The sequence below is a fragment of the Panthera tigris genome, chromosome D1 (assembly GCF_018350195.1).
Source record: "Panthera tigris isolate Pti1 chromosome D1, P.tigris_Pti1_mat1.1, whole genome shotgun sequence".
Classification (NCBI taxonomy): domain Eukaryota; kingdom Metazoa; phylum Chordata; class Mammalia; order Carnivora; family Felidae; genus Panthera; species Panthera tigris.
Genome location: NC_056669.1, coordinates 73,693,194 through 73,715,742, shown reverse-complemented (window position 1 = coordinate 73,715,742; position 22,549 = coordinate 73,693,194). Strand labels below are relative to the sequence as shown.

The 22,549-nt window shown below is 37.4% G+C and overlaps 1 protein-coding gene across 2 annotated transcripts in view; it reads right to left on the bottom strand.

Annotated features, from left to right (window-relative positions):
• GTF2H1 (general transcription factor IIH subunit 1) overlaps positions 1-22,549 on the bottom strand; it is a 37,138-nt gene that overhangs the window by 2,339 nt on the left and 12,250 nt on the right. For both annotated transcript variants that reach the window (XM_042957349.1, XM_007098436.2), the window contains exons 4-14: positions 21,629-21,794; positions 20,157-20,250; positions 18,567-18,716; positions 18,354-18,433; positions 14,135-14,262; positions 13,938-14,025; positions 9,762-9,850; positions 9,262-9,379; positions 5,661-5,751; positions 5,076-5,191; positions 3,707-3,799 (exon numbers count right to left, since the gene is read on the bottom strand). In XM_042957349.1, the coding sequence (XP_042813283.1) occupies positions 3,707-3,799; positions 5,076-5,191; positions 5,661-5,751; positions 9,262-9,379; positions 9,762-9,850; positions 13,938-14,025; positions 14,135-14,262; positions 18,354-18,433; positions 18,567-18,716; positions 20,157-20,250; positions 21,629-21,794 (1,213 nt within the window). The remainder of the gene's footprint in view (positions 1-3,706; positions 3,800-5,075; positions 5,192-5,660; positions 5,752-9,261; positions 9,380-9,761; positions 9,851-13,937; positions 14,026-14,134; positions 14,263-18,353; positions 18,434-18,566; positions 18,717-20,156; positions 20,251-21,628; positions 21,795-22,549) is intronic.

Here is a 22,549-nt window from a genome sequence, read left to right as displayed (position 1 = left end):
CAACAGATTTTCTTTTCTTTTCTTTTTTTTTTCCAACGTTTTTTATTTATTTTTGGGACAGAGAGAGACAGAGCATGAATGGGGGAGGGGCAGAGAGAGAGGGAGACACAGAATCGGAAACAGGCTCCAGGCTCCGAGCCATCAGCCCAGAGCCTGATGCGGGGCTTGAACTCACGGACCGCGAGATCGTGACCTGGCTGAAGTCGGACGCTTAACCGACTGCGCCACCCAGGCGCCCCAAACAACAGATTTTCAACACAGACAAAACAGCCTTCTATTGGAAGAGGCCATCTAGGACTTTCATAGTTAGAGAGGAGAAGTCAATACTTGGTTTCAAAACTCCAAAGAACAGGCTGATTCTCTTACCAGGAACTGATGCAGTTGGTGACTTTAAGTTTTAGCCAATGCTCATTTAACATTCTGATTATCCTTGGGCCCTTAAAAATTATGCTGTATCCCCTCTGCCTGTGCTCTATGAATGGAACAACAAAGCCTAGATGACAGCACATCTATTTATAACACGGTTTAGTGAATATTTACGGTCACTGTTGAGATCTCAGAAAAAGATTCCTTTCAAAATATTACTGGTCATTGACAATGCACCTGGCTACCCAAGAGCTCTGATGGAGACATGATGAACATTGTTTTTATGCCTGCTAACCCAACATTCATTCTGTAACCCATGAGTCAAGGAGTAATTTTGACTTTTAAGTCTTATTATTTAAGAAATACAATTCCTAAGGCTATAACTGCCATAGACAGTGATTCCTCTGATGGATCTGGGCAAAGTAAACTAAACACCTTCTGGAAAGGATTCACCATTCTAGATACCATTAAGAATATTTGTGACTCAGGGGGCACCTGGGTGGCTCAGTCGGTTGAGTGTCCGACTTCGTCTCAGGTCATGATCTCACAGCTCATGAGTTCAAGCCCCACGTCAGGCTCTGTGCTGACAGCTCAGAGCCTGGAGCCTGCTTCTGCTTCTGTGTCTCCCTCTCTCTCTGCCCTTAACCCACTGGCATTCTGTCTCTGTCTCTCTCAAAAATAATAATTTTTAAAAAATTAAAAAAAAAAAAAAAAGAATATTTGTGACTCAGGACGCCCAGGTGGCTCAGTTAAGTGTCCGACTTCAGCTCAGGTCATAATCTTGCGGTTTGTGATTTTGAGCCCCACTTCGGGCTCTGTACTGACAGCTCAGAGCCTGGAGCCTGCTTCGTATTCTGTGTCTCCCTCTTTCTCTACTCCTCCTCCCCCCTCTCAAAAATAAACAAACATTAAAAAAAAATTAAGAATATTTGTGACTCATGGAAAGAGGTCAAAGTATCAATATTAACAGGAATTTGGAAGAAGCTGATTCCAACCCTCATGGATAACTCTGAATGGTTCAAGACTTCAGTGGAGGAAGTAACTGCAAGCTGGTGGAAAAAGCAAGAGAACTAGAAATAAAAGTGGAGTCTGAGGACATGACTGAACTGCTGCCATCTCATGACAAAACCTGAACAGATGAGGAGTGGCTTCTTTTTTTTTTTAATGTTTATTTTTGAGAGACAGAGAGAGAGAGAGAGAGAGAGAGAGAGAGCGCAAGTGGGGGAGGGGCAGAGAGAGAGGGAGACACAGAATCCGAAGCAGGCTCCAGGCTCTGAGCTGTCAGCACAGGGCCCGACACAGGCCTCAAACTCACGAACTGCGAGATCATGACCCGAGTTGAAGTTCGGATGCTTAACCGACTGAGCCACCCAGGCACCCCAGGAGTTGCTTCTTAGGGCTGAACAAAGAAAGTAGTTTTTTGAGATGGAATCTACTCCTGGTTGAGGATGCAGTGAAGACTGTAGAAGTGACAACAGAGGATTTACAATATTACATAAACTTAGTTGATAAAGGAGCAAGCAGGGTTTGGGAGGGCTGACTCTGAATTTTGAAAGAAGTTCTACTGTAGGTGAAATGCTGTCAAATAGCGTGGCATGTTACCCAGAAATCATTTGCAAAAGAAGTGTCAATTGCTGTGGCAAACTTCACTGTTGTCTTGTTATTTTTTTAAATGTTTATTTTGAAAGAGAAAGACAGAGTACAAGCAGGGGAGGGGCATAGAGAGAGGGAGACACAGAATCTGAAGCAGGCTCCAGGCTATGAGCTGTCAGGACTCGAACTCACGAACCGTAAGATCATGTCCTGAGCCGAAGTCAGACACTCAACCAACTGAACCACCCAGGCACCCCTACTGTTGTCTTATTTCAAGAAATTTCCACGGCCACCCCAACCTTCAGCAACCACCACCTGATCAGTCAGCAGCCACCAACAGAGAGGTAAGGTGGATAGCAATTTTAGCAATAAAGTATTTTCTTATTAAGGTATGCACAATGTTTTTTTTTTTTTTTTTTACATGCAATGCTGTTGCACATTTAACAGACTGCACTACAGTGTAACCTAACTTCTACATGCACTAGGAAACAGAAAAATTCATTTGACTCACTTTACTTCAGTGGTGTGGAAACAAACCTGCAGTATTCTCCAAGTTAATGCCTGCACGTGGCCTCAGAATCCTTTTTACCATAGTGCTCCAGGCAGTTACAATCAAGAAAACACATGAACTGAAACCTATGTGTCACTCTTGCTCTGCTGTTGGGAAGATACTCCAAGTTTCTTTTCTGATTGTAAGTACTACCGTTATATTTTGAGAAAAATCACTGAGGACATTAGGGAATAAATACTTACTAAAAACCTTACTGATGAATTTTTCAGCTTTCAATGATAAAACTCCTCTTTTGATTATGCTACTTACTCAAATACTAAATCCTGAATTTGTATATACTCTTCTTGCCCAGTCATCTCAGAGAGGACTGCATAACAAATGAAAAACCATCTCGTGTGGTTGTTGAAGCCTTGCATTCAAAAAAATGTTAAAAAACCTGGGCACCAAGTGACGCTCTGCACTCACTACCTCACCCACAGCCCTGCCCTGCTGTAAGCCATCAGGGAAGGCGAAGGCAGACCATAAGGCAGCAACTGTACAGTTTACTGTTACAGAGTAGCAAGTCTGCCTTTCTTTGCAGGGTTGGGTTTGTGTTTGCTAGTCAGGTTTTCTAAATAATTATTTTTTTAGGAACATACACACGGGTTGTAAATCTATAAAGCAAAACACGGAGATGATTGGAGCACTTGGCTGGCTCAGTGGGTAGAACAGGCAGCTCGACCTTGGGGTTGTTGAGTTTGAGCCCCATGCTGGGGGCAGTTTACTTAAAAAAGAGAAAAACAAACAAAAACCATGGAGATGATTATGATAAATTCCTGATTAGTTGTAGTCTTGAAAGAGTGCGAAGGAGGGGTAGGCAACTGGACAGGGAATACCTATGGGTACCGGTTTTGTTCCATTTCTTATGATTTGTTGGTAGATACTCGTTTCATTGTTTTAAAAAGTGTATGTATTTTATACACTCTTCTGAATATATGATGCATTTTACAATTAAAAAACAGTCCTGTGAGAGGTGCTTGGCTGGCTCAGTTGGGTCTTGATCTTGGGGTCGTGAGTTTGAGCCCTATGTTGGGTGTAGAGATTGCTAAAAAAATAAAATAAACTTAAAAAAAATAATACTGAGTAACAGAAAAAAATAAGAGCCAATGTATCTACTCATTTACATGAAAACAAAGTTAATTTCATCATTTTGCTACACAGAGAATGAGAATCAGGCCAATCAGATTGTTGCCTTACGTTTGTGCTTAAATACTGTCTCCGAATTTTTTCTTGGAATGGGCAGAGCTTTGTAACTTGAAATCGTTCCAAATTACTTTTCATTTTCACTACCTAAAAAAAGATGAGAGAAATTAATAAAATACAGAGAAATCTCAAAGAACCTTTAAGAAGCAAGAGAAAAAGATACATAGGAAGGTTACTTTTTTTTTTTAATACATTAATTGGCTTCAGGCAGAGAAGCAGTATCTACCACCCCTCAGAGATAATTAACACTTTGGTTCATAATTCATATCCCTCTCGATATTTTTTTGTATATGTGTATAAATGCATTTATTATACTGTTTTAAAATTTCACTTGGTTTAACGTGAACATCTTTCAATCATTAAATACTCATCTAAGTCACTGTTTAAAATGGATGCATTGTATTCAGTGTACGGGCATACCAAATGCTTCTTTAACCAAGCCCCTTCTGGCCAAGAGTTAGGCCAGTTCCACATCTTTTGGAGACAGTGGTAGAGGAACATCTCTACTGCTAAATATTTATAAATATTCTTAATTACTTCCTTAGGTTAAATTTCTGAGTGTTGAATTTCTGGATCAAACTTTTTTTTTAAAAGGTAATATGAATAATAAAAGAAAGAACTCTTAGCAACTCAGCCATCACTGATCACTTAAAATTTTTTCTTTTAAAAATCATTGATAAAAAAAAATAAATAAAATAAAAATAAATAATTGATAAAAAAATGCTCTTTTGCTGTAGCGTTAAAGATGAACTTATTTGAATACTAGTGAGTACGAAAATTTCCTCTTAGGTTTCCTGAACCACCCGCATTCTTTAGTGAGGGGCCTGTTAAAAGTCTCTTGCCTATTATTTTTAATGGGGTATTTACCGTTCTCTTAAGAAATGTTTATAAGAGTAATCTACATAGTTAAGCTATTACTATTAAAGCTGTAAATATTTTCCCACGTATCAACTGTCCTTTAATTGATTAAAAGGGTTTTAGTGTTAAACAGCTAGTGCTATATTTGTTGTCAATATAAGTTTGAATTTAATTACCTCTAAAAAATATACCAAATAAATAATTTTACTGATGTGATGTGTTTTGGATCTGTGTTCTTCAATTACTCCCAGTGGCTTAGAGGTAGACACAAGTTTTAAGACGTACAATCATAAGTTATAGAACTGGCCTGTATCTCAAATTTCTTCATCTATAAAATGGGTTTTAATACCTACCTCCATCAGGATGCTGAAGGCTTAAATTAACGTATGCAAGTGCTTATCCCAGTGTCTAGCACATGGTAAACAATACAATTTTCAAATTTCAAAACAGTATCTCGCTAAGTCACACCACCACTGAGCTGGCTGTGTTTGGAATTAATTCTGACCTTTTCTTCTAGGAATGGTGTATTAACGGGAAAGCAGGACCAGAAGTGCCGTAGAAGTTCCCCAACAGCCACATACAGGTGTTTCAACTCAGACTGAATATCATTTGGCACCATCTCTGTAGAAGAAACAAGAGGTCTATAGGATAAAGGTTATTTTTACATATGTATAGCTTCTGAAAGAACGACCACTCATAGAATAAATCTGAACGTGTGTTCTCGGCCAATGCCAAACCAGGATGTGCTATTCTGAGATAAGTTCCCGATTTTGTGGCTAACAGATCCCAGAGTTTAAATTCCCTTGGATTTTGGAGCAATTTTCAGATTTCCCTTTATTCTAAGAGGTGTAAAGTAAAAAAGAAGGCTTTTGGTATGCTATAGGGAGACTAGCAATGCACCACTCTTTGTACTATTAAGACAATTACGAAACCTAAGCTCTTGTCTAAATAGATCTCAGGATCTATATGCACAAAAACAAAAATTTCAGAAAGCTCCAAACAAAAACCAATGTAACTTCAGCATTCCTCTCAAGCTGCTCTTTAGAGCTCATTTAAGTAAAGGGGCAGCAACAGAAAGCCCAGCACATACGGTTTATGGCTTGCTGTGTCCCTCCCTGCATAAGTGCTCCTCCAGGTGACAGTGTTGTGATAGTACTGCTGGCAGCACTACTTGAGAGAACCTGCAAGAAGCGAAGACACAGAAAGTGATTTCCTCTTCCTGTCATCTTTCTTACCTAACATTTCAGTTTTACAGCAAAATGGTCAGTGCATCTTTACTCCGGCATAAACACATAATCTACAGCAACTAGAGTGAACTACTTTGTGTGAGGCCAGAAACACAGTGTGCATAGAAACAGAATAACTACCAATCTTCCAGTAATGCCTGGCACATCTTTAGACCCCAAAAGTCACACTTTGGCCCTTCTTAAGTACCAACTCAACTTGTGAGCTCTACAACTGAAGCTAAAACTGAGCTTAAGAAAACAACTAAAACAACATGTTTTAACATGTATACTTACTGGCAGCTAGGGGGAAGAAAGAGAAAAGTCAACAGAGCAGAAATATATCATTTGTAGTTTTCCAAGGAAGTGAATACTTAACCAAAAGGGGCAAAAACACACTCCCCACTGTATCAGTATCAACAGGAAAATAATTCACATATCTATTCAGTGAGTGCCTAACAAGTGCCAGGCACTGTGGTTATAGAGGAACAAGTCATTTGTTGAATAGCTCAAGTGCAGGGTTACCCTCTCTAAGGCTTTTCAATGGAGTTTTTATTAAGTAGAAATCCATGATATATGGACTGGGTGAAAACAAAATTTCAACTTGGTGTAAGAGTACAGGATATGACCACCACAAGTTAAGGGGACATGGGAGTTCATGTTATTCCTATCTACTTTTGTCAGAAATTTTATAATGCTTTGGAACTAGAAGCTTCTGTGATTGCTGAGCTGGCGGACTAGCCACAGGCCGTACTCAGGTATATACACCCAATTGATTTCTTGGGCCTTCCTGACTCAATTCATGTGTCTCAGATATGAAATCATTTTTGGCATGCAGGGTGAGTATGGGGAAGAATTTAAGTATCTAGGATTGACCACAGCTTGAAAAAGTTAGGAGGATCTACTTAGGCCCAAGGGCCAGATGCTGGGTTACACTACAGATGAAAAAAAGGAGTCAAATTATCCCACAATTGTTATGTGTACATATATGAACATATATGTATTTCCTAGCTCTGTTCGCGGAGGGAGGGGACGATAAACCAGTAGCAAATGACACCCCAACAGCAACCAGTACACCACACCCAGATCTTGGGTTTCTAAGTGTACCCAACCTTAAAAAAGATTCTGTGGCTGGGGCAGGGCAAGCATAAGATGAACCTGGAACATCTATCTCATCGTTCCATAAAGTAAGGTACTCAAAAGGAGGTGCTCAAAAATTGATGAGGACATTGTTAGAAAGATATAGGAGCCAGTGTGAAGGGTGTGGGAAGGGTCTGATTGCAAAGAGGCACGGGTACATTTTTGGGGGTGACAAATTTTTTTTTTTAATTGTGTCAGTGGTTACACAACTGTGTTTATTAAAATTTGCAGAAGAGACAAAAAAGGTACATTTAACTATGTAAATTATACTTTAAACAAAAAGACAGCAACAGTTCATAACCCACAAAATAATGTAAAAACCCATGAGTCCATTCTGTTATAAATAAACACAGAAGGAAAGGGAAGCTCTTTGTCTTAGCAAAGTGTCAACTGACAAATGTAGAAGGGATGATGGAATCAGAAAATCACCACTTCACCACCACCACCACAGAAGTAAGTGTTTTGTAAGAATCATCAACGGATTCTAAAAAACTAGTGGGTAAAAGTTTGATAGGAAATAGAATATTTATATGGTCTTAAAATATCTCTCAAGATACTCATTACAGAGGGAAAAATATTAACTTTTTGGTGGAAAAACCAGATAGATACTACCCTACCCAAGTGATCAAAAGTTAGGACAAATTAAGTATGTGCCTCCTGATACGATACACTGAGGATGACACATCATTTCTATGGTATTCTTGCCCAAAATGCTTAATGTGAATCCAGTCATGAGGAAACATTAGAGAAACTCAAAGTGAGGGTATTTTACAAAAACTGGCTTTTATTCAAATATCAAGATCATGAAAAACAAAAAGAGATTGAAAAACGATACCATTTCACCTTATTTTATTTATTTATTTATTTATTTTTAAAATGATACCATTTTAAAAGAGACTAAAAAACATGAGAACTAAATGCAACTCAATGAACTTGACTTGGATGCTGGACCAAGAAAAAAAAAGTTTTCTTTTGCTCCAAGGGACACTGGTAGTACAACTGGTGAAATTTTTGTTAAGACTTATAGGCTGGATAATAATACTTTATCAATGTTAGGGGCACCTGGGTGGCTGAGTCGGTTAAGCGTCTCACTTCAGCTCAGGGCATCATCTTGTGACTTGGGAGTTTGAACCCCATGTCAGGCTCTCTGCTCTCAGCATGGAGCCTGCTTTGGATCCTCTGTCTCCCTCTCTCTATGCCCCTAACCTGCTTGCACTCTCTCAAAAATAAACAAACATTAAAAAAAAAATTCTTTATCAATGTTAACTTATCGTTTCTGTAATTGTACTGTGTTATTTATGAGAATGTCTTGTTTTAGGAAATACACACTGAAATATTTGAGTTTCTATCTCAAAACAGCCAGAAAACATTTTTTTGCAACTTTCTGTAAGTAAAAAAAATAAGTTCCAATATGTGGTAAGCACTACAAGACAGATGTAAACTCTGATTCAGAGTTTACAAAAATAGACAAAAGATGTGCCCCAGCCCCCCACCCCCCCCCCCACCTCCAAAACTTGTTACTGGGCATGCTGAGGATTGCTTTACAGAGACAATGTAATTTGAGTTCAGTTTTGAATAATTATTATTAGGTCCTCAGGGTCAGGAAACAGGCTAAGAGAGAAAGTATGACTTTGTTTTCTAGGCAGTTTTGTGTGTTAGGCTGGAGAGAGGACTCTTGGTTGTGTGTGGAAAGGAATGGTGGAAACGCAGCTGGAGATGTGGGTTCGGGCCAGACGTAAAGATTCTGGCACACCAGATAAGGCATTCAGACAATAACTATAGCAACAAAAGGGGCCAGTAAAGGATTTAAGCTACAGGGTGATAAATTTGTTTTTAGAAAGAGAACTTGTAGTGGCATTGTGGAAAACTACTCAGGTTTGCTTAAACCAAGGTGATAGGAGTCAAGAAATAATGAAGAATGGACAGAACTTGCTGATCCATGTAAGTATGAATAAGAGCAGGGAAAAATAAAGACTAGATAATAAGATCTATTTTATATATTCTAGTTTAAGGTCATGCAAAATATTTAGACAGTGATATCCACAAGTTTTCTGGAAATCTGGGAAATTTCCCCAGCAACACTATGTATACGGAAGGGAAAAAATTGGCACAAAACTCATTATCTTATTTTTCATTACCACCTTAACTTCAGATGCTTCTTGAATATGCCAAATACCTTTTTCTTCCTACCTCTTTTTTTCAGTTTATTTAGTGGCAATATGTCTTTAAACGCAATTAAAACAGTTTATATAATTCAATGTGTTTGTCCTCATAAACTGAGGAAATAACTAAGGGAACTTTGGTTTTCAAACAGTACAAGTCACCTACCTGAGTTAATTTGGGTGTATAAGCTTCCATTTCTTGCCTAATACTTTGAAAAGAATTAATAATGTCCTGACTTGTTGCATACTGTAGTGACTGGATTGGAGTTGGACCATGATAATACCTGAAGATTAGCAAGGAAGAAAGAAATGACTCATAACACAGAATAAAGGCACGTAACATTTGTCCTTCAAATATTTTAGCAGTCTCAATATAACATTATCCCCAAAGCAAAAAATAATATAAGCTAAATAGATTTCAATAAAGTAACTTAATTCCTATATGGGCAGTAAGCAAACAGTACAGAGAACACATTTTTATCTTGGCTTTGATCATTTAGCATCCTTTTCTGAAATGCACAAAGTAAATTCTCAAAGAAAAAGATAATATATTTTTATGGTAAAGTGATTTAAAACTGGAGTGCTATACTTGCAGAATATACTCTGCAGTGACTTGTGTTATAAAACTATTGTGTCTCAGGTTAATTTAATATTGACCAAACTTACCTATCTGACTTCTTGAGGTTTAGTGCAATTGTTTTTATGGAATTATTTTTTCCCAAGTCTTCATATTCAATGGACTCTTGTAACTTCGCCTATAATTATTAACACAGCACTTTATATGGAAACTTTTCCTTACTAGAGTAATGAACATGATTGAAAAAGTACAACTCTACAGAGAGTAAAATATGAAGTCTTCCCACCATGAGCTTCAGTTCCTAGAGATAACTGCTCTACAATTGGTTGAACTCATTTTCTTACCAACCATTTACAGAATACCTGTTTTCCTACACTCTGACCATATTATTACTGAACCTTTAATTTTTAATAGTCTGGCAGATGAAAATGGTATCTTTTACTATTTTTCCACCACATAAGACTATTTTTTTTTTCCTAAGTAGACTTCACACCCAGCACAGAGCCCAATTCAGTGCTTGAATTCACGACCCTGAGATCAAGACCTGAGCGGAGGTCAAGAGTCGGACACTTAACTGATTGAGCCACCCAGGCGGCCAAAAGACTAATTTATTAGAAGTGTTGTAAATACGTTTTCTTCCAATTGGGCGTTTTTTGGTTTTAACTATCCCATTTTTGCTTATTCTTCTGTGGATTAATTTTCTGCTTAAATCTTTGATCCACTTAGAATTTATTTTGGAATAAGAAGTAAGGCAGGGAATCTGAGCTTCTTTTTACTAAATTATTAGTCAGTCCTCTTAACACTCATTTGTAGAATAATCTGTCTTGTCCCATTAATCCTGAAATATCATGTTTATCATACATATATTTAATTCTTCCATGTATTTGGGTTTACTTCTGTACTCTTTACTTTGTTTTGCTCATCTTCCTCCTGTACTAGTAACAAACTGCTAAACTTCTACAGCCTACTTTATAAGACACAAGAAAGCAATCTACATGGACATTTGTGAAAATAATTCTACAACATTTCAGCCTTTACACAGCAATGAAACCTTTCTTTTTTAGTTTTATTTTCTTAACGTTTATTCATTTTTGAGAGACAGAGAGGGACAGACTGTGAGCGGAGTAGGGGCAGAGAGAGAGGGAGACACAGAGACCAAAGCAGGCTCCAGGCTCTGAGCTGTCAGCACAGAGCCCAACACGGGGCTTGAACTCACAAACTGTGAGATTGTGACCTGAGCTGAAGTCGGACACGCAACTGACTGAGCCACCCAGGTGCCCCTTTAACAATGAAACCTTCTGGTCAACCCTCACCTGTAGCTACCAGGACTAGGATCAAAACCTTTAGGTTATTAAGTAACTCTCAAAAAGGATTTGAAACTTAGTATTTTAAAGTGTCCCTATTTTGACAGTCTGAATAGTCCTCTTGTAGTTTAGGAACAGACCTGACGGTAGAATATTCAAAGTAACACATTCATCAGCCCCATTTTTTACTACTTTCTCAACTCTATACCCTTCAGCTAAATTCAAGGCATACCAATATCTTCATTACTTTCCATGTATGTCAAGCTCATTTCTACCCCTGCTGTTGCCTAAGTCATGTCCCTCCCTAACCTCCCATAACAACCCAAATCCTAAACCTCTGCTAAGGCCTCGTTAGGCATCCTGACTCACATACCTAAATGAAAAATCTATAAAGTAAGGACTTTGTCTATCACTACTTCTGAATCACTCATTCTTTAAGACCCTTTTGCAGAACATAGAGCAGACTATTTCAAACTACTGATTTGAAAGAAGAGTAATATTGAATATTGTGAAAATGTAACAAACTATGACTTTTGACAACTCTTTAATTACCAAGAATCAAATGTACTTAGTGCACAGTATTGCAAAGAGTGTCACTTCCTGTATTTCTCCTTAAACTCCTCTCTATAACTTCCATTTCATTTTTTATTTTATTAACGTTTATTTACTTATTTGGAGAGAGAGCGCATGCATGCATGTGAGGGGGAGAGTGAGAGCGAGAGAATCCTAAGCAGACTTCCACACAGTTAGTGTGGAGCCTAATGAGGGCTTGATCTCACTAATCGTGAGACTATGTGACCCGAGCCAAAATTAATGGTCACTCAACTGAGTTCAGTCAACTGACTGAGCCACCCAACCTCCCCTGTAACTTTAATTTTCCTTTCACTTTTCTTAGTCGATTATTTATGGCTTCAATAAGTATTTTTTAAAGGAGTACACCAAGTGATGATCACCAAGCATTGTACGTAAGTGCTGAATCACTAAATTGTACACCTAAAACTAGTATTACATTGTATGTTAACTAACAGGAATTTAAATAAAAACTTGGGGTGCCAAGGTGGCTCAGTCGGTTAAGCATTCAACTTCAGGTCATGATCTTGCAGTTCATGGGTTCAAGCCCTATGTAGGGCTCTGTTGACAGCTCAGAGCCTGGAGCCTGCTGCAGATTCTGTGTCTCCTTCTCTCTCACTCCTGCCCCGCTCATGCTCTGTCTCTCTCTCAAAAATAAATAAACATTTAAAAAAATAGTTAAAAACTTAAGAAAAAAAATATTTTCTTGGGTTTGTTAATTTTAAAAGTGTATATGCCTGTAAAAACATATTAAGTTACTGAAACATGAACTCAAGTTAAAAATCACCCATAATCCCTTTATGGAAAGATAAGCCCTTAGCGTATATTTCTGAGGTCCTTTTTAAAAAGTTCTTAAAGTTTTTTTTACATATGAAATTGTGTCACACAGTCTGATCTGTGAACTTTTTATTTAATTCATTAATTTTTATTCTGGTTCCTATTGTAAATAACACTACTATACTTTTTTTTTTTCACATTTACTTTTATTTATTTTGAGAGACATACAGAGCAAGTGGGGGACGGGCAGAGAGAGAGGGAGACAAATCCTAAGCATACTCCACAGTGTCAGCACAGAGCCCGATGCAGGGCTTGAATTCACACAACGGGCGATCATGACCTGAATCAAAGTCAAGAGTCAGACGCTCGACCAACTGAGCCACCCAGGCACCTCACAATTACTATACCTTATTTTGAAATTGTTCTTTTGATTTCGTCTTCCCTATAGACACTGAACGCTGAGAATAAGAACTGTTAAATTCATTTTTGTTTCCCACCCTTTAGTATTTTAGGCAACTCAAAAATGGTTTCTTGGGTGCCTGGGTGGCTCAGTCAGTTGAGCCTCTGATTCTTGATTCTGGGTCAGATCATGATCTCATGGTTCGTGAGATCAAGCCCTACATTTGGCTCTGCACTGAAAGCATGGAGCCTGCTTGGGATTCTCTCTCTCTCTCTCTCTCTCTCTCTCTCTCTCTCTCTGTCCCTCTCTCATGCATGTATGTACTCTCTCTCTCAAAATAAACAATTAAAAAAATTGGTGTCTTTAATTTTTTATGAACTACACTACTGTTATGGTAAATGTGAACTCCTTTCAATTCAGTAGGTCATGAATCCTTTTCAAGTTATTCATGGCTGCATCGATCTACATTGTTTGGACACACCACAGATATTATTAGGATATTTGCTATTTTCTCTATTATAGTACTGTAATGAATATTTATATCTAAATATTTGCACATCTTTACCTTTTTAAATAAGTGTCCAAAATGAAATGCTGTCCCAAAATAGACAGGGCAATAAACCTTTAAAATTTTAATATATATTGCCTGATTGCCCTCTAAGAAAACTTTATCATATTCATTTTTTGTAATTGGGAAGGAACTTTAAAAAACTGAAAGAGTAGCTTGGCAAAGTTGCAAAGAAAGAAGAAATATGGAAGTAGACAATTGTGTCCTTATTCTCTCATAGCCCTAAATGATTTCTTCAATATCTAATGAGAACACATTTCTAGCTCTGAAATGCTAGGGTTAATATAAGGCCCAAACCCTATCTTCTAAAATCATATACACAGACCTTTAGTTTTTATTCTTGTCATATTGCCTTTGTTGACACTCTTGCCCACAACACAAACTGTATGTGTAGATGTGAAGGAAAAAAAGAGAAGAAAGCCAATAAAAACAGTGAATAGACAGGAGTTCATGGAAAGGTGGCTGGCAAGTTAAAACCAAGAAAGTGTTCTTTTAAGTGTTCTATAACTTATGCCAAACACCTAATGTCTCGACCAGAAGAACTGAGTCATTTTAAATAATCAAGGATCAACATAAAGTACTAGTAAGTTATACAAGGTTTCTGGAGAAACCTGAGTTCTAAACGTTCCACACTTTTTACTCATACCCTTTTGACTGCTGGTTGGAAGCAATCTGCATCTCCAGAATTTCCATCAATGCTGCTGGGCTCACCATTTTGTTCATTTTGTGCTTCTCTTAAAACAAAGTGGGAAAAATGTTAAAAATCACAAGCAGAGCAACAATACAACTCCATCTGGCTATCTTGAAAAGTCCAGTTATTGAACCTTTGCATGTATACTTAACTGTTTCCTGAGACCTGCTGCCAGGACCATGGCACTGTGATGGTTAAACCTCTTGATGATGGCAGCATTACTATTCTCCTTTATGGATTTGGAATTAGAAGCAGATGGCACAGAAGAAATGCCATAGCCCTAGGAGACATAATTTAGAGGATTAAAATTCAAAATAAAATTCTAGTTTTCTTACCCATTATGAGAGATATGCTAGCTGAAAAAATTGGATGATGGGACTTCATTAATTCTGAGAATTACTTAATTTTTACAGGTAAACATTTAAAAATAAGTTACAGATTAAAAATACAACATATTCCTTCTGGCTTCACAAAAATAATCTTAACCTTAAACCATGCATTTGTTTTTAAGATTTTATTTTTAAAAGTAATCTCTACACCCAATGTGGGGCTCAAAGTTGTTCACATCCTTTAGATCAAGAGTTGCATGCTCTACCGAGTCAGCCAGGTGCCTCGAAAGATGCATTTTTTTAAAGACCAGTTTTAGATATAGCTAGCAAAATATTAAATGAAGTAATAGAATATGGTAGGGGAAAAAAAAGCATGGACTTTGGAGTCAGATAGATATGTTTTTAAATTCTGGCTTTATAACTTTGCTAGTATTAGTGTAAGCAAGTCTAAGCTATGTAAAATGAGATACTGGAGAAACAGATATTTTCAAACATGTATTGAGTTTATGCTATGTGCTAGGCCCTATAGACAGAAACTTAATAAGATCTTGTGCCAAAGGAGCCAGTATAGTAGTTAGTGGGATGCTGGGCTGTAAGTGTACACGTAGTTAAAACTTATATGATGTGCTGTAATAGAAGAAGTAGCCAATCCCACTGGAGGAGAGCAGAGGTAGATTCAAAAAAGCTTCAAGGAGCACCATAAGTTGAATAAGTGCTTGCAAGCCAGACATAGAGACAATGATATTTTAGGGAGAAAAATCTGCTTAAACAAAGGTACAGAAGCAGCAGAATACATATTATGAGTTTTTTTCTGTATTGCAGTACACTTGGAATGAAGGGTGGGCCAGGGATTGGTAAGACATAAGACTAAAGATGTAAAAGAAAAATTACAAAAAGACTCATATACCATTCATTCATTTATCAAATAATTACTGAGTGCCTAATACATGCCATGTATGGGTGACAAGCCAATACAACAAGAAGAGTCACCCTCTGACAAGATAAAAAGATCACTTTTGAAAATGACTGATGGTATGAAAAAAAATAAAGAGGGGTGGCATGATACAGTGACTAGATGGAGAGGAGGAGCTACTTTAGATAGAAAGGTTAGGGAAGGTCTCTCTTGAAGAAGTAGCATTTGAACAGATGTCTAAAAGATGAGTAGAAGCTAGTTAGGTGGAAGAGCAGGGAGGAGAAACAGTAAGTGCAAAGACCCTGAGGTAGAAAAAGCCTGGAACAGACCTGAAAGAAGGTGTGGCCCAAAGTGAGGTAGAAGCAGACAGAGTCCGAGTCAAGAAGAGCCTTGTAGGAGTTTTGATTTTTATTTTAATTTCAATGAGAATCCATCAAAAAGTTTTACATAGGAAACTATTATGATCTGATTTATAACTCTTACTGCTAGGGGAGAATAAATTATAGGGAAAAACAGTGGAAATAAGAATACCAATTAGGAGGCTAACGCAAGCAATCAAGACAAAAATGGTGGTAGCCTAATAGTGAGGGTGTAAGGGTACAGATGGACAGATGTAGACAAATCAGAGATGTTTTGTAGAGGACTTACTGATGAACTGAGTTTTGGAGGTGAAGGAAGGGAAGGAATCAAGGAGACTCCCAGGTTTTGGCTTGAGCAACTGTGTCTATGGCAATGTTTTGTTTTGTTTTTTACTGAGATGGGAAAGACTCAGAAAGAAACAGATATATGAGGAATAAAAGGCTCCAGTTTGGACATGCTATGCTGAGATGTCTGAAATATCTAAGTGAAGATATCAAGTAAACAGGCAGATGTATGATTTTGGGAGTTCTGGGGTTAGAGAGACCACAGCTACCTGGGATTCATCATTTCATATTCATCATCATCATATTAGTATTCAAAGCAATGGAATGAAGAGAATGTATTGAGAAGGTGGCCCAAGGCCATACCTAGGACAGTTATAACACCTAGAGGATGAAAGAAAAAGGCACCAAAGGAAAAAGTGAATCAACCAAGGTCTCTATTAAGGGGTTTGGTTATATATATGTTTATATATCCATACAATCAAATATTGTATAGCACTAAAAACAGAAATTATAGTAACACCTATTATTTGTTGAGTACTCACTGTGTACCACACTCTTTTAACTCTTGTAGCAATCCCATAAAGTCCGCACTTTTTTTGTTTTGCATTTTTTCCAGAGATATAATTGACATGTAACATTTTAGAAGTTAAAGGTATAAATGTGTTGATTTGATACTTACGTGCTCCAACATGATACCCTACAGCTAACTAACATCTCTATCATGTCACATACTTATCATTTTTTGTTTCGAGGTAAGGGCAATTAAGATGCAGCAACTCTGAAGTTTATAACACAGCACTGTTGACTCCGCTGTGCATTAGATATCTAAAATTTATTTATCTACTAGTGGCAAGTTGATACCCTTAAACAACATCTCAACTTTCCTACTCCCTACTAAGATCAGTACTATTAACCTCATTTTATAAGAAAACCGGGCTTGAGGGCAGGGGGAAGCACTAAAATCTTTTCCCCATATAAAGCTTCATTTTTTTCCGGATGACTTCAGAGGGTCATATTTTAATGTGTTGAAATTCAGCAAGGAAGTGCCTGAATGTGGAGAATTACCAAAAAAACTAAATTTCATTAAGGAAATGACTTATCTGGGCACCAAGGGTTATTTTCTGTTAATTTATAATCTAGACTGTAGGTCAAAATTTTAACATTAGTTTCCTCACTTGGAGAGTACATACATGAAAATAAAGGAAAAAGTTAAGAAAAACAAGATAGGAAGGTATAAGCATGTGTATATGGCCAGCAGAAGAGAAACCAAAAGAAAGGTAAGAAAATGAAAATATAAGTGTGAAGAGAATAACTGAGGAAGGCAGGTTCTTACCCTAGAAGATACAAACAGGAATGGAATTTGCCCTAATCAGAAGGGATCATCTCTCTCTCCATAACTGGATAAATCTGTAAGTCTGGAGACACGATGCAGGGGTAGGTAGCTCACACTTGATGGTCTAGTTGTTGAAACATATTGGAGCTAGCATAGGGTAAGGGTCATGAGTGTGTTCAAGGTCTGCCAAATAGTGGGCTATGGAAAAATGCTTGTTATCTTTTCTTCATCTACTAATATTTATCCACATTTCTTTAGATTAATGTCAGCTAGAGCATAAAGCTGGACTCACAAATACATGTTAAGCCTTCACATTATTACCTAGAGAATTGCTATGTGGAAGCTAGAAAATTATTTTATTTTTTATTTTTTATTTTTTTATTTTTTTTTTAAGTTTATTTAATTTTGAGAGAGAGAGTGTGTGTACAAATGGGGGAGAGGCAGAGAGAGAGAGGGAGACACAGAATCTGAAGCAGGCTCCAGGCTCTGAGCTGCCAGAACACAGCCTGATGCGGGCTTGGAACCACAAACCATGAGATCATGACCTGAGCTGAAGTCCAACACTCAACCGACTAAAATTCTGTTACAAAAGTTTTAGCAACGCCTATAAGTTCAATTCTCCAAGGCAATTTTAACAGCAAACAGTGCTACTAAGAAGCACTTCTGATAAATCACTCCAAATAACAGTACTTTGTGTATTTTATTCTCAGAAGTGGAATATCTACACTGAAGGCAATTTTTAAACTAGTTGAAACTAGGAAGACTGTTTTTTCTTATAAATTCTTTTTTTAACTATAATTTATGGGGCACCTGGGCGGCTCAGCCAGTTAAGCATCTGACTTCGGCTCAGGTCATGATCTCACAGTTCGTGGGTTCGAGCCCTACATCGGGCTCTGTGCTGACAGTTCAGAGCCCGGAGCCTGCCTTGGATTCTGTGTCTCCCTCTCTCTCTGCTCCTACCTCATTCATGCTCTGTCTCTATCTCTCAAAAATAAACAAAAGTTAAAAAAAAATTAAAATTTGTTTTTGTTTTTTAGTAGGCTCTATGCCCAATGTGGGGCTCAAATTCACAACCCCTAGATCAAGAGTTGCATGCTCTACCAACTGAGCCAGCCAGGCACCCCTCTCATAAATTCTTTTGGTACTGCTTACCTCATCTAATGGTTTATCTTCCAAAGCTGTCAAGTCAAGCAGTGGGTTTTTTACTCCTAGTGAAACCATGGTTTTTAACCCTACAAAATCAATGAAATAAAAGTTGGTCAAGTCTTACCTTTCTCAAAAATAAAAAAAGTCATTAACAGCACTGTAACTAGAGGACTAGAGAACAGCAAATTAAATTTTAGCATGTGAGGGATAAGCAGTTACCTTTTTCATCTATTTTGGCACATTCTGCAAAGAGGTCTTTTGACCCTGTATTCAGCCGGTCCCTGTGAAAATAATGGGACTGAAAAAAACGTGTCCAAAATTCCTTTTCTGTCATGTTGTGGGGAACATTTTCTGCATATTTCATTTTTACTGTGGAAAAAAACCGTAATAGTTACATAGAGAGTTTCCATTTCTTAAAACTTCTTAAATTAGTTGAAATACAGAATAGCAAAAACTAGATTACTAAACTGCTCAACTTTACATACCATATATAATAATCTAATTGTAAATTTGAAATATAACTTGAGAGACTAGGTGAGGCACTCACTACCTGTATAAATCTTAACCAATTACAAACGAAACCTTATTTTGCACCAAAAGAATTAGCAAGTTTCAAAGTTTTAGTAGAAATACCAAGAATCAATACCCACTAGGACTATCAGTTCAGCACACCTCAGAAGCTCACAATCCAATGAGCAAAGAGGTTAAGAGCATGGTCTCTTGAGCCAGAGAGCCTGGGTTTGAAATTCTAGGTCTGCCACTTACTATCTATGTGACCTTGTGTAAATTACTTAATCTTTCTCCATCTCGGTTTCCTCATCTGTCCTATGAGGGTATCAACAATGCCTACTTCATAGGGTTACTTGTGATGACTAAATGACTTAATATATATCAAGGCCTCGGAATGGTGTCTGGTATGTACTATGCACTACAGAATTACATTCTTATCAGAAAGATATAAAAATTACAATGTGATAACTTGTTGAGGCAGACACAAGCCCCTACAGAAGCAAAGGGGAGCTGTATACCTGCCCAAAGAAGTCAGGATTTTATAGAGGTGGTAGTGAGGCAGTACTTGTGTTGAATCCCATGGGGGAGTTATGTTTCTGAAGGACTAACGGGGCACAGTGAGGAAGTGAGAAGAGAGAACAGCATATGCTTTGAGACAGAACTGTTTGCTCAGAATGACTGAAGTGGTGGGGCTCACAACCTCAGCTGCACACTTCAATTAATAAAGCTGGGATCAAGTCATTTATACTTTTAAGATGGTTTCTGCAAGGGTAATGATTTGTGGGTTAGAAAGGTCACTTTGGAGGCAGCATGATGATGGATCTGAGTTAGCGTTGTAGAAACTATGTACTGATACCTCTGGAGCAGGCCATCTTGTGCAGGTTTGCTGAAGGGTAAATAGAGTTTAAGAACCACTGATGGAAGAATGGAAAAATCATCATACCAATGAACTGATGACAGCACATTATATACTAAGCCCTTAATAACTACTATATGTCAGATGTTGGGTAAGTACTTCACGCTTATTTTATTGCACTTCATCAGGAATAAAGGTAAAGCTTTCTTTTTTTTAAACTAACAACTCTGACTTTTAATAATGGAAACAATTTGCCATTCCAGAATCAACTGTAGGGAAGAAAAATCTCCCCTAAAACAATAAACTCAATAATATCGTAAGTACTGTAACTTTTTTACTTTGGCTATTTAAAATGCTCCCTTGCAATACTTGTTTTTCACTTAAGTATTATTACTGAATTCATCCAAATATTTCTACTATGTGGAAAGACTGATTCTTCTTACCTGCTGGATAGGTCCTAAATATGGACTCAATGATATCAGAGGTTAAATTGTATCTCAGACCATTACATCCATCTGTTTGGGGCCGGACATCAGCCTAAAATAAAGACCACACGTATATATTTACTAGAATATTGGGGGAAGATGTGTAAACATATAATAGACACTGGACAAAGGTGGAAAAATAGACTTTCTGAATAAACTAGAGAGACAGAAATATGTCCCTCACCTTTATTTTTGGCATAGAGATAGGGCTCAAAGAAGCCTGGCTTGGTTTCACATAGTCTTACTGATGTGAAATCGGTTTCCTTGAAAATTCAACATGGTCAAATAGGTATGTGTACGTGTGGCCAAAGGAAGATAGCTAGTGGAGCTTTAACATAACACTTGTACAGTTACCAAAATAACTATAAACCTTGGTTACTAAATAAATAAATATTATCTGATTGGTTTCTTTCTTTTTTTTTACTATTTTATTTTTTATTTTTTTAATATGAAATTTATTGTCAAATTGGTTTTTCATACAACACCCAGTGCTCATCTCAACAGGTGCCCTCCTTAATGTCCATCACTCACTTTGCCCTCCTTCCCACCCCCCATCGACCCTCAGTGTATTCTCAGTTTTTTTAAGAGTCTCTTATGGTCCGACTGGTTTCTTTCGGAAAGGCCTCGTTCATTCAATTTACTACTAAGTGCCCAGAAAGATGCTAAACATAACTGGTACTCAAGTTCTTGTTAAATGCATAAACACTGCTTTGGTTCCACCGAAGCATAGACTAAATGAATCCCATTTTCTAATTCCACAGGAAGGGTATTCTCAATCTTTCACTAAAATACATTTTACAAGTCTTACTTTTTCTGTCATACCATGGTCATTTCACATTTAACTCTGCATTTATATATATAGCAATCATAAAATAAAGTATCAGAAAGCCCTAACTTTAAAAGAATTTGGGGAAACAAGTATTAGTCCAATTGCTAAAAGATTCTCTTTTATTAAACTCCATTTAATTTCCAGCATATTAGGGTCAAGTCCAAAAACCAAAAAAAGTTAACTGGCAAGAAGAAGCATCTATTTAAAAAAAAATTTTTTTTAACGTTTATTCATTTTTGAGAGAGACAGAGTGTGAGTGGGAGAGGGGCAGAGAGAGAGAGGGAGGGAGATGCAGAACGCAAAGCAGGCTCCAGGCTCTGAACTGTCAGCATAGAGCTTGACACAGGACTGGAACTCTTGAACCGCGAGATCATGAGCTGAGCCAAAGTTGGACGCTTAACCGACTGAGCCACCCAGGGGCCACAAGAAGCATCCATTTAAAAAATACTGCATCTATTTTTAAAATACTTTAGAATACCATGGATACCAAAGTAACTATTGATTTGCTTTAAGGAAATGCTAAGTTTTACAAAAGAAATGGCATTGCTAACACATATATCAGTTTTCTTTTTTCCTTCAGAAATCTAGAAGGGTCACATACCAGAAATGCTGCAGAAATGCCAACATCCTGCTTATGATTGGATGTAGAAGAACTCTCTGTCGCATTTATATTTAAACGATTGGCCCAGAATTCCTCAGCACTGATCACTTGACTCACAACAAGGTCTTTATAAAGCTGAAACAAAACAGGATCTTCTTGCAGCATTCTGGTGATAGAATATATTGAATATATTGAACTTCTAGAATAAAACACCATTTATGTTAACACTTTAAAAAGACACACACACAAAAAAAAGGACTTTAACAACACAAAACAGTGAGACCCACAACTTTCATTTTATGATGATGGAGCAGCAGAAGTCATTTAGTTCATCTCTTAATAATTCAAACTAAAAAAAAAGCTTTTGGAGGAACAAATGAAGATAAATGGAAGTAAGTCTGAAGAAGCAAAGCCTAAATTCTCTGAGGGTTATTGGTGTTATTCATCTCAATATCCCAGTGATACAAAGGTCACTATGCCTGTATTTGTATTGTACTGTATTCTCTTTTATAAATAAAGATGAAAGGGAAAGAGAAAAGGTATGCTTGAGATTTTCTGGACACTAATTTTTCATGGTGATAAGCACTTGGAGACTTAAGCATGGATGGCCTGGAAAATACTGGCAATGGAGTAATTCACCTTATCAGAAATTCTCATTACTTTACACGCTTTCTCAACTTTTTTTACAGCGTGATTTTTCAGGTTTCTCATTCACAAACACATTCCTAATAGTTCAGTGTCTTCTCTGTGACGGAGAACTGGGAGAAGGAATTAAAGGACTTCGGCACCTCTGAATCTCAGTTCTGTTCCTCACCCGATTATTAGAGTTGAGGCAGTTAATTTAATGTAGCACAAGGGTTAAGACTTAACAGCTGTTACTCTACTAAGAGACTGGAGAGAATCTAGTGTCCCTTCAAAAGG